This window comes from Anolis sagrei, chromosome 3 (assembly GCF_037176765.1).
Source record: "Anolis sagrei isolate rAnoSag1 chromosome 3, rAnoSag1.mat, whole genome shotgun sequence".
Lineage (NCBI taxonomy): Eukaryota > Metazoa > Chordata > Lepidosauria > Squamata > Dactyloidae > Anolis > Anolis sagrei.
In genome coordinates, this window is record NC_090023.1 from 235,457,801 (window position 1) to 235,471,191 (window position 13,391).

The 13,391-nt window shown below is 39.9% G+C and overlaps 1 protein-coding gene across 2 annotated transcripts in view; it reads left to right on the top strand.

The window, feature by feature from the left end:
* The window catches only part of COL4A3 (collagen type IV alpha 3 chain), a 99,571-nt gene that overhangs the window by 22,030 nt on the left and 64,150 nt on the right, over nt 1–13,391 (top strand). For both annotated transcript variants that reach the window (XR_010909514.1, XM_067465966.1), the window contains exon 2: nt 12,600–12,656. Coding sequence is in view for 1 of the 2 variants with exons in the window: in XM_067465966.1 (XP_067322067.1) it covers nt 12,600–12,656 (57 nt within the window). In the remaining variant the exon portion in view is untranslated. The remainder of the gene's footprint in view (nt 1–12,599; nt 12,657–13,391) is intronic.

Here is a 13,391-nt window from a genome sequence, read left to right on the forward strand (position 1 = left end):
GGGGTGGTGGTGCTCATCTCCATTTCTAGGCCGAAGAGCCGGTGTTGTTCGTAGACACCTCCAAGTCATGTGGCCAGCATGACTACATGGAGTGCTGTTACCTTCCCACAGAAGCGGTACCTATTGATCTACTCACATTTGCATGTTTTTGATCTGCTAGGTTGGCAGAAGCTGGGCCTAACAACGGGAGCACACCCTGTTCCCCGGATTTGAACCGAAGACCTTTTAGTCAGCAAGTTCAGCAACTCAGTGGTTTAACCCACTGCGCCACCAGGAGGCCCAACAGCAATAATCGACAGTAATAGAACCTTATGTACCATCTGACAATAAAGAAATTTGATTATTTCATACATAACATTTGTTTAATATAATTGAGGAAAAACACATTTAGAAATTAAAACCAGAAGTTGAACAACTGATTATTCATTTTGGGAAGAATTCAGGTGCTCCTGAAGCAGCTTCCCCTATTGCTTTGGCTCAGCATTAAGATTACCGTATTATGTGAATCTAATGTGCACCCTAATTTTGGCAAGGTGATTTAGCCAAAAAAGGTAAGCGTTAAATACAAGTAAATACAGTATTTTGATCTTAATAACATAGGCATTCAACAAGCAGGAAATCTGGCTGCCCATTCAGAATGCATATCAATGTGTTCATTGCTAAGAGGACTTGAAGGTATGTCAGAATACGAACCTTCTATTGTCAGCCTGGTTTTCTTCCAGAAGAAAATCCAATTCACAAATGGTTGCACAGTGTGTTTGGAGGAGCTGACATATTTTTACTGCATCTCAGAATCTCTTAATTTTTCTCTATGTTGTCTATACTTATTGAAGGTTTAATAATTGGATTTTGTCATACTGGTTCCAGCAATCTCCAAAAAAACACATAAAGCTCTTAATAGTCTTTGATAATTCTAGTGAATTCATGTTGGATGCTCACAATGCATGAAACGATTCTAGTATATTGGCATTTTGCTTTGCTAGCAGTATTCTAGAATTACTAGACCTGACTCACCCAGACTTTGCATTTACAGTTAGGTTCCTCCTTCTACAAACTGCTGCTTAAGCAAAATTCGCCAATTACTTAAGCTTGTTCTTTTAATGTGAATGCTCGTTGTCTCTCACACTTGGGTGAATTGCCATTTATAATACAAGATGGAGAAGTGTAAGTATTTTGAAGAAATATGGGGCAGATGGAGTCTAGTAGATGCAGAACACAATGCTTGCTGGATATACAGGGTATTTCAGAACAATGGACCCAGATTCAGAGCAGTATGCTTCATGATGGTAACAATTGTACAAAAAGTTACATATGATTTAATGCAGTGGTTCTCAACCTGTGGGTTCCCCAGATGTTTTGGCCTTCAACTCCCAGAAATCCTAACACTTGGTAAACTAGCTGGGATTTCTGGGAGTAGTAGGCCAAAACGTCTGGGACCCGCAGGTTGAGAACCACTGGTTTAAAGAGTTTTCAAGTTATCCCATTTTATCAACTGTTTTGAGCCAGAAATAATCACCCTGTAAATGAGGAATATATCATTAGGTTACCATCTTATGAATGACTGAGATGAGGGGCTGTTTGTGCACTAGGAGAGGTATCTCGTGGTATGACACTCCACCTTTTCATGTAGTAAGAGTTCATTCATGGGTGGTTCGAAGCCAAATGGCTTCCAGGCACACCAGGAAAAATTATAACCCCCTTATGCTTAGAACTCCCTTAAAATAACATCTAAACAACATTATCTTCCTTTAGACCACTCCTCAAAACTTTCCTTTTTCATAAAGCTTCTGCAATTACCCCTGCAATTATCTTTACTCCCTTTATTAAAATTAAGTTCCTGTAACTACAGTAGGAACTACCTCATCAGACTTACTTTTTTTGCATCCTAGGATACTAAAGAGATAGTCCAGCAATGGATGGGCATGCTGCCCACCACATCACATCAGGGGACTTCCTGTTGAAGTTCCACCTGATCTAGAGTGGAAGCATCGTAGGATGCTTCCCTCCTAACACAGGAAGGTTCCCATGTTGTGCTCAGAGCTGCTTCGGCGTCACTTCCCCTTGATGAGGGAGGTATTCACCATGGAGGCTTGGGCATCATTAGTTGCAGTTATTTATATCTCACCTTTCTTCTGTCCTGAAATTGTGGGTGGTATACATGGGAAATCCAACTATGCATTTCCATGAAGACATAGGCTGACCAACCCACTTCAATTCAGCAGGGGGAAAGCATTACATGCCCCAACACCATACATTGAACAAAACATATGTTAATGCACAGACATTTGTCCCCGGTAATTGGGTTTTTCCCACTTTAATTCAGATGTGCATGAGGACCCTTCTACATTGCCATATAATCCAGGGCCTCTTCTACACAGCTGTATAAAATCTCACATTTTCTGCTTTGAATAAGAATATATGGCAGTGTGGACTCAGATAACCCAGTTCAAAGCAGGTATTGTTATATGGCTATGTGGAAGGGCCCCCAGAATATCAAGGCAGATAATCCACATTATCTGCTTTGAACTGGATTATATGAGTCTACACTGCCAGATAATCCAGTTCAAAGCAGACAATCTGGATTTTATACAGCTGTGTAGAAGGGGCCTAAGCCTCCTTCTTTAAATAATTAACTTTCTTTTAAAGAGGCAGACACATTTTGAAAGCATTTATGATAGGAAATTATATCTTTCTCTACATCATAATCACTTTTCCAACATTACTTGCAGATGACAGTTGCATATATTTGCTGCTCACATTAACTTAACATAAAAGTCTTAGATAGTTTATTTAGCTTTGAATACATTACTGAAGTTTCCACCAGGCTCAGACTTTGTCTCGTGACCGCCCATGGCTGTTCTGCAGCCTCAAACCATCCCAATGTATCTGGGACAGTCTTGACTAATCATTTTTTCGACTGCTGTTTAAATGTCACAATTTCTCTTTCTTTTTCACTTTCTTCTTTGTCCTCATTTCAATTGTCTTCTCTTCCTCTGTTAACTTAGCAGGAGAAGAGAAGGCAGTGAAATCTTTCCTTTCCAGGACACTTGGGCAAAAGCAGCATGCCGCACCACATCCTTCTCTAGTTTATCTATTTTTCCAAATTAATATCTTGACCGCATTCTGATAGTTCTTGATGACATGTGCACCCACCAGTGTATATCTGTGAAATGCCTGCACTACTGGAGGGGGTGTTCATGTTTCCTCTGCTCTGTCCTCACCCACTTAAATTGCAGCTAGTAGACAAATGGCATCAGAATACTTGAATTGTTTTGACTTACTTCTCTCACCAAGATATTGAAATTTGGTGCAGAGGTCCTCTAAAGCAACTGTAGTACTGCATGTGTCTGGGATTTGGAGTATATCTCTTAATCATTGCATTACATCCAGGCCACACAGAAGAGCAAAAATTGGCATATCCATAATCCAAAACAAACTGATTGTGGAATATATATTTTTTACACAGAGCAGTCAAAACTTGGATCATGGTGTTTACCTCAAAACAAAGACCCACCACATTCCAGCACTGAAGCAGCCAAGCCACATCAAGGGTGGAATGCTGGGTTGTGTGACCTCAGTTGCTTCTTCACATACTTTTTCAGACTCTAATTTGTTGGGTCTACTGAATCACCACTCCTCAATCTGTGGAGAGCAAGGTTCATTTACTGATTCAAGGCAATTTGAATTTTATTTATTTGTTATATTCTTGCTTCTAGAACACTTTATTCAAGAAGCTGAAGGTGACCCATATGGCAAAAAGTTAATAAGAGTCTATTATTTTCAACAGAAAGACTTAATAATGTTTGGCTGCTAAGAAAGATGAGTGGGTATAGGAAATGATGGCTTGTTTATATCCCATTTTATACTCACTGCCAATTTATGAGATAGAGTGATATTATCAAAGGAAATTTAATGAGCATCACATTTGGTTGATGTGAGTTTTCCGGGCTGAATGGCCATGTTCCAGAAGCATTCTCTCCTGACTTTTCACCCACATCTGTGGCAGGCATCCTCAGAGGTTGTGAGATCTGTTGGAAACTAGGCAAGTGGGGTTTATATAGCTGTGGACTGTTCAGGATGGGAGAAAAAACTCTTTTCTGTTTGAGGCAAATGTGAATATTGCAGTTGACCTGCCTGAGTAGCATTGACCTGGCCATGGTTGTTTCCTGTCTGGAATTCCCATTTTTTAGTGTTCCTCTTTATTTACTGTTCTCATTTTAGAGGGTTTTTAAAAAAAACTGATATTAAAACAACCCAGTGATTCTGGCCAGGAAAGCCTTCGACAACAGCATCACACTTGTTGTCCAAGTTGTCCACTGTGTAGTCTTGCCATCACAAGAGAATTGGTTCCAGCTATTTATTTGTCATTTCAGTCTTATAAACCAGTAACCACAAACCTATCCAGACATACAGACAGCTTTACGTTTTCATCCTTGTTTGTGGAAATAACAGTTTGATATCTGACCTGCATACCATAGGCATAAATAACATGAGTCATATTGCTATGTCTGCATGCCTGGCTAAAGTGCCATCTTATCCTAAGTGGGTATGAAGTTCAGGTTTATCACCTAGAAGTATGAAAAGTGCTTCAGAAAATATTTATTTCTTACCCAGACACATTCTTTGGAGGAACAGCATCCATTTCAACTGCCAAAAGTCTGAAAGGTTACCCTTGCTGCATTTAAAATAAGGGCAATAACTGCATATAATTTTGTTCATTAATTACACTATGTAACAAAATAATTTTTTCCTTGTTTGAAAGAGTTATTCTTGTTTAATTGTGCGGTACTTACTTTGAAAGTAGTTATTATACTCCAGAAACTTTGGTTTTGTGGCTGCCACAAACTATGTTAAATTGGTTGAGACTCTATTAGATATCCATTGAAAAACTATAGCAAAATGTGCTGCAGGATGTGTTTGCAAGGTGTTTGCAGTTTAATAAACATTTTCCATGTTTTTATGATGGAACCAATTAGGAAATGACATTTATAACCCAGGAACAAAAATGTGTTACATAGTGCTATTACATCTTCTGTGCCACCTTTCCTACAAATGGCACAGGATGCCATCCGTGATTGTCTTCTGTCTCCCTTTCCCCTCATAACCCCATGAGATAAATTATATTAACTACAAATCTCTCCTGCCAAGGAAGGCCTATCTTGCCTTTCTGTGATGACCTTCCAGTAGCAAGGGAGGACAGTTTTAATCAGAGAAGCTTTGAATTATTTAGCAGACTGCATTTTATTAATGTTTACATTCCTCTTTGTGAACTGTTTTTTTTTTAAATCCTGCATTTTACTTTATGTTTGTTTGTTTTTTTGCCAAATACCTTGAGCACCATTTGGTAGAAAGATAGGGAAGAAAATTAGCAGAGATAAAATTAATAGGATGATATGGCGAATGCATCTAGATCACCCAGTGTGATTCGTGAGTAATGGGTAATCTATCGTCTGATCCTGAATTATAGTATTGAACAGACATGTTTGATATCATTCAGTGTATGCAAGGAAGGAGTATTTTATGGTGGTAGATCCTGCTCCCTCCTCCTCCTCCTCCTCCTCCTCCTCCTCCTCCTCCTTTTTTCTTTTCTTTTTGTTTTTTGGTCCACTTAGCTAGAAGAATGTTGCACAAGAGTCTACGTGCCTTCACATGAAAGCATTCTGCTGTACAAGCATTCCAGTGCAAATGGGGCAAATGGAGAGTTTGCTTCAGTCGTATTTCCTCCATCAGTGCCGCCATAAACAGAAAAATAACATCTTCCCAGGAGTTATATGATGAGTTGGAAGAATGTTGCTTTTGTGTTTATCAATGATGATCAAGCTTGCATCAGTCAAAACAATACGCAAAAGTATGTGTATGCTGGAAAATAGTGGTGTGGCTATAATGCAGAGATATTGAAATTCAGCACTGTTAACCTAGAGGTAAGGTTGGAGAATAGCCAATACACTTTTGTTTTTTAATTGGAAGAAAACAACCTGCATGCATTTTTCTCCTATAAATGTCCACAAATACAAGGGTCTTTCACACTTTGGGGGATTGTTCAGGCAGAGGTGTGAAAACAATTGAGTTTGGAGTCTATGACTCTGGTACCTATGGAGCTGAGACTGCTGCCATCTTGTTTGTTCAAGCTGTTCCTACTTTGTGTTGGAGCATGTAAGAAATCAGTTAGTGTGTGTGTGTCAACTGTCAAATAACATGCATGAAGCTGATTGGTGGGGCTATGCCCTGGGAGCTAGCTGAGCCTGGGACTTTTGGATACTGTTACATTTCCAGGCTTGAGCTATGCAGGTGTTAGCAGAGAAGGAGGGAGAAGAAGAGAGAGACAGAGTTTTGGAGTGCGCTCTTGCTTCATGATCTTCTGAAGGAGATTCTCCAGATGTACAGAGAAATATCATTTTAAATCTCTCAAAAAAGGACATTATGTGAGTCGATGCTACTGATCGTAATTATGTTGTTCTGAACTATGAAGAGTAAACTACTTGTTCTTTATTGTTCATCTGCATGGCATATTTTTCTTTCTCTGGCAAGACAGTGTGTGGGCTGATCAAACGTGAACAACACATGATTTTCATTTCGTCACACTTTGGGAATACTGTATATAACTGTTATAACATGCCATCCCCTCACTTCTTCGTTCATTAAGGAACCTTCCAGATGAAATGTAGAAGGCAAAACAATACTGTTACATTCATGGATTGTTTGAGGGCATCTCTGTGATTATGTTTTCCATCAGTCTTCATTCTGTGGCCTCCTTTTGTCTTTTTCTTTCTTGCCATGTAGTCACACAAACATAAACACACAAATCCATTAAAAGATGGATCAGTTATACAACACCTGTTGATTTTTTAGGAACAGGAAGCATTACAACATTACAGATCAACTTACATAGAACTTTTCCACTGTGTTGCTGGGAACTCAGAGAACAAAGTCAAATCTTCCTTACGTTTCACAACTAAGGAGTTGCTACAGGGTGGGAAACTATTTTATGTATTCACCAACTCAGCTAGTAGCCTGATCTTTATTTAAAGGCACTGGCATCCTTCTTTTTCTATATATCTGGAAATATATACAGTTTCTAAATTGTGGAAATGGAATCAAAGATTCATTGCAAGCAACAGAAACTATGTCAAAAATGAAATCAAATGGAGGGAGAGGGTATTCACCATAGTAAAACATCACATTCAAACTAAAGAGAGGGAGGGAAGTGGAGAAGAGGGGAGAAAATGAAGAGAAGCTCTTCTCAAGAAATTCTGTTTACCGTTCTCCAAATTTCAGGACTGTCACATATAAATGAAGTTTACGGAACATTTCAGTATTATTCTAAAAGGCAAGATGGGAACAATCTCCTCTCAATTTTATATTATTTAGGCCAGAATTCAGAATCCGTGACATTCAAACCATTGTTCCATCTACAGTAGCTCAATATTGTTTGTTACATCCAGGGGCGGCTCGTCCATTACGCAAAGTAAGCTGTTACGGTAAACTTTGTTTTGCCAGGGATGCAGAGGCGCTTCTGTAAATGCCCCTCCACAGTTGTGAGTCACAACCTTTCTCTGCCTCCCTCTCCCTCTTGAAGGCGACACGGAGACGAGGTCTCATTTTGGCCTGGGGCTTGACTCACTCCACCTCCTCCCTTCTGGCTCCACGCATGCGCCCCGTGTGCTTGAACAGTTGGACAGGGAAGGCGGGCTCCTCTTTTTCCCTCCACTTGGTGCACGCGCGAGGAGGTGAGAGCAGCTGTACGGGCAGCGCAGCTGCTCTTTCTCTTTCCCGCACCTTCCCCACGTGCTTCCGTTCTTTGCCTCAGGGCGATGAAGCCGAGCTCCCTCTGAAGGTGGTGCTGCTGCCTCCTCCAGGCATCAGGTGTCTTCCAGCTGTGCTCCCAAAGGGTGACTTGGGGGAAAGCAGCCCACCCGGCCGTCTCAGTGGGTTAGTCACTTGCCGCTCATGGGGGGGGGGGAGCTCATCAGCCCAAGAGGGATGTGCCACTTCCAAAGGGCTCCATTGTGGACTCCTGAGAGGAGACAACATGCAGGTGCCCTGGGGAAGGAGGGAAAGAGGGGCACTCTGTTCATGCCTTTGAGTGCTTCTACACCAGGCATGGGCCAACTTCAGACCCCACTTCCATATAAAGCCCCTGGAAGGCCCAAGTTGGCCCATGCCTGAACTACACTATGGAATGAATGCAGTGCCACAATTTCAACTGCCCTGGCTCAGTGCTGTGCTATCCTGGGAGCTGTAGTTTGCTGGGCTTTGGCAGAGAAGGCATTGTGGGGGTCCTTCCACACAGCTGAATAAAATCCCACATTTTCCGCTTTGAACTGGAATATATGGCAGTGTGGACTCAGATAATCCAGTTCAAGGAGACATTGTGGGATTTTCTGCCTTGATATTCTGGATGGAGGTTGGGTATAAAAATAAAGTTATTATTGTTATTATTATTGGGCCAATCTTCCCACACAGAACCCCCATAACCAACAAAAAATACTGTGTTTTCTGATGGTCTTTGGTGACCCCTCTGACACCCTCTCAGCCCCCCCCCCCCCCAAAACTTAGAAATGCTGCTATAAAGTTTCTTTCCAGCCTTTTCTGGAGATGCCAGGGACTGCATTTAGCTTTTGGATACCAAGATTATATTCTAACATTACTCCTTAAAGTAGAAAGTCATAAACAAACAAGTGGAGGCTCCAGGCTCCACAGTTCATGGCCATTGGATTCCATCAGCTGCACCTTTATTTACTGATGAGAAAAATGTAAAACAATATCCTTAGACTAAACCTTGGAGGTTTTGATATAAACCCTTGATAGTGGTATTGGCAGGAGACAATAATTACTCCAGTTGATTCTTTTGCAGGATTTTGTCAAAAACTACAAATTATGTATAGCTGCTGTGGAATATATTGTCTTATTTAATATCCTTTCTCTTAATATTTAATATGTTGTCCTGCAGCAGAGAAATACCTTGCAACTTTTGATAGAGCTCAAACAATGGCAAAAAAACTTATTCAGGATTTTCAGGCAGTATAATATGTGTGTGTGTGTGTCCCTTCATTCCTAAACTTATTGAAACTTTCAACCTAAAAACTGTTTAATTCCCTTAGAAAGGTATTTTTAAAAAAAATTGTGTTACACTATAAAACTATGAAAATGGGGACCCAGAAAAAAAGGTTTTCTTCATGTTGCATATCTGTTGTATCCCACTGACTCGATTCTTATTTAACTTTCCCATCTCATCACTCTAAGGCATTCAAGTTTCAATTTAAAACAAATTACATGTCCTATTACACTAGGCTGGCGCTTGTTCTGCCTCCTCTTCTCGCGCAGTGCTGTGTCAGCTTGCTTTGCCCTTTCACTGACAGTTCCAATTCAGCACAAGCAGAGTAGCCCGGACAGCAATAACCGGACTTTATAAAGTAAACAAAATCAGTCAATGGAGCTGTGATTTTCTGTTGAAAAGAAGCCACCTCTGTTTTGAAATGGAGTTTGGAAGAGCCATCAAGTGCTCTGAGCCCACCTTTTATTCTTTGCATTCCACTGTACCGTCCTGAATGTGTCGTTGGACTACCGTCAGAATTATAATTTAAGGAACATTAAAACAAACCTTAGCTTGGATCCTAATTTTCCTTCCATGAATGGAACAGAGTTCATGAACTTTCTCATTGTCCTCTTCCCTCTCAGATGGAGAGTTGATGGGAGTTATGCCTGCCCTTTTTGGTCCATGGTTCCCAAAATCCCCCAGCAAACTGGCAAGAGGATTCTGAGTGTTGTGGTCCCAAAGAGTAACTTGCCTCCAACAGACAAGAGTTTTTTCTCCCACTCTGGACCACAGAACACTTATGTGTTCCTGGCCATCGCAGTTTGGCGCTTGCTTTGAATAGCATTGAATGGATAACATAACATCTTAAACATAAACACATATTGGGTTGCTTTGTTCCAGAAGCATTCTCTTCTGTCTGGACAGGAAATAATCAGGGCCAGCTAACATCTCCCAACAAAGAGTTCCCCCAGGCAGAAAGCAGCCAGGATTTGAAGCTGCAAGCCTATTCAATGCTTATCAAGCTGGCACAATCTCACAACCTCTGAGGATGCCTGCCATAGATGTGGATGAAACGTCAGGGGGGAATGCTTCTGGAACATGGCCATACAGCCCGAAATACTCACAGCAACCCAGTAATTCTGGCCATGAAAGCCTTCGACAAGGCATACATATGGATCTGGGAGTGAATAGTGCTTTAAACAATTATTTGAAATATGGAATAAATGCAAACCATATACATGTGGACAAGCAACATCACGGTATGGTCCAGATGGTACTTTAAACTCAGTGTGGAGTAACTGAAGTATGCCAGCGACAAAGGAAAAAGTGCAGGGAGGCAAGAGGAGAAGCAAACGGATATTTTGGAAGCAACTGAAAAGTGGGAATGCACTGAATTAATCAAGATTATCTCTGCTAAATAAGGATGGCTGGAAGCTATGAGATAAGGTTAATAGTAAGACTTCCTTCCACATGTTGGAATTTGAAATTTGCAAGCCCAACTTTTGTCACTTCTGTCTTTTAATTCCTTGAATCTAAAAAGCCTATTAATTAATGGTATAACCTCTGCAGTTTGAACTTGTTATGTCTTTGACCGAGAAAGATCTACTTAAGGAATCAAGACTGCACAGTTTTAGGAATTTTCTAATATTAAAATGATCGCCTGCAACAATCCAGAATGAAGATGTACATGTGTGTGTCACAACATGTACACTTCATTCTCTTTCAAGGGATTGGCATTTGGGATTGTTTTAAAAAAATGTTTAAAAAATACCTGGAGGTTATCAGGTGACGTCTAAGTCTGATGAACAATGTAAGATTTCACTAATTGGTCCAATTAGTCAAACATTTTGAAATTGTTGTGTTTTGTTGAGATCCAACTTGCAATTTGGTCTTGCCACCCTACAAGCCACAAAACATTTGTCATGGGAAGAAGCTGTTAAATGAAAGGAAGAGGGTTTAAAAGCCACCCAGAGTGTAACCAATGAAAATTGCAAGCTACGTTCCAAAAACTCAGTACATAAGACGAGAAGCTTGAAACCAATGTTTTGGCTCATAAGTTCCAAAACAAAGACCTTCACCCCCATGGCAGAATTTCTTTTTCTTTTCTTGATTCTCTTCCCTTCTCACTTTTGATGTCTCTTGTCACATTCTTTGTGAACTACTTATATTCTTGCAGGTTGCAACGGCTTTGTTTGTAATTGAAGCAATCTGTTTTGAACTGTTAACATTCCTTCTAGCCTGTCACAGATGAAAATTAGAACAAATGCATCCAAATAAAATCAGAGTCTGGTCAATATGGAATATTAATTAATTTATTTATCATCTCATAAGCAAATTTAGAATACAGTTATAATGCATTAGAAACCACAAACAGAGTTAAAAACTTGACATTATGCTAAATTTCCTTTGACCAGTAGCTGGCCACATGGGGTGCCTCTAGTGTTGCTATAAGAAGGTCCTCCATTGTGCATGTGGCCAGCTCAGACTGCATTGTAGTAATTGGTCTGTGGTTTGCTCTTCCTCATACTCGCATGTTGCGGACTCCACTCTGTCGCCTCATTTCTTAAGATTGGCTCTGCATCTCGTGGTGCTAGTGCACAACCTGTTCAGTGCCTTCCAGTTTGCCCAGAAGGGAGTTTCTCATTCAGTATCAGCTACTGATATAGGTTCTGGGTTTTAGCCTGCCACTTTTGGACTCTTGCTTGCTGAGGTGTTTCTGCGAGTATCTCTGTAGATCTTAGAAAACTATTTCCTGATTTAAATAATTGGCATGCTGGCTGATATCCAAACAGAGGATGGGCCAGAGATGTCAATACCTTTGTCCTTTCATTACTGGCTGCTACTTCCCAGTGGATATTGGATGGTGAAATACCAGCTAAACCAGTGGTTCTCAACCTGTGGGTCCCCAGATGTTTTGGCCTTCAACTCCCAGAAATCCTAACAGCTGGTAAACTGGCTGGGGTTTCTGGGAGTTTTAGGCCAAAACACCTGGGGACCCTGGTTGAGAACCATGGAACTAAACAGTATAATTTCTCTAGCGGCATCCTGTGATAATGCAGCAGCGACTTGCAACATTATTAATGAGGATGCATAAACAAGCTAGGAGAAATTTCAGCAACTTGATTTGGCCTGAGCCTTCTGGGAAGATCAAGATTGAGAGAATAAAATAAAAACATATGAAGAAACCAATAGAGGGTGGGGGAAATCTGTCATGTTATTCATGTTATGAGATAATCCAAAATTATATCTCATACAGTTTGGTATATGGAAGCCTATTTCTTATCTCGGGTCCAAAAAACCTCTGGTTTGTGGAGAAAAGAATAAGTTGATGGGACAGTAACATCTAATGATTCTAATGATAATTCAAATGCATTGTTGTATCTCTGGAAGTTTCAGGTTTGGTGATTTTAATTAATGTAAAAGTTTAAATGGAAACTTCTTATATAGGCATCTGAGAAACCATGAAAAGTAAACATACATTTTAAATGACAGTATGAATTTAATGTTTTTATTAAAAACAAGCTATGGCTGTTGTAAAAATACTTTTCCTTTTCCTTTTTAGAACTGTGTATGCAAGGGCAAAAACCACTGCTATTGCGATGGAACAAAAGGCAGTAAGGTAAGGGGATGTGTGCATTTCACTGTAGTTCATGTCAAATAGTAATAACTTATAATAGAAAATTGTAATTCTAGAGTATAAGAATATTGATCATTTTTATAATTATACAAGTGGTGTACTCCCTCCAGTGGCGAGTGTTAGAATAGCATAATGTCATTCTAAAATACCACTAATGTATAACTTATGGGGGGGGGGGGAAAGACTGTCTTTCATACATTATGTTAGGACAGAGCTTTCCAAACTATGTATCACAACACCTAAGAGTGTTGGCTGCAATATGTAGGGATGTTGTGTGAGTGTAACAAGAAACTTCTGAGATTGTGTGAAAGAAACATGACATTCTATATATGTGTGTGTGAATGAAATGTTTTTAATGTGATGTGGAACAACCTGCCAGAAATGCTCTGGCAGCTAAATTCGCTGCTGGAATTTAAAACACAGCTGAAGACCTGCCTCTTCTGGCAGGCCTACTCAGCCAGTTTTAATCATGAATTAATTCACTATACTTTAATATCTTATCTGTGTATTTTAATATACGTGTTTTGTAAAAAATACATATGAGCATTTTATATAATGATTATGTATTTTAGCTATGTTGTAATCTGCCTCAAGATGCAAAGTAGGTAAGAAATCAAATGATAATAACAATAATAGTGTTATTATGACAATTTTATGTACGTGTCTGTATCTCTTACAAGGGAATGGTTTGCTAGTAAAACTGTGTCACAAAATGAT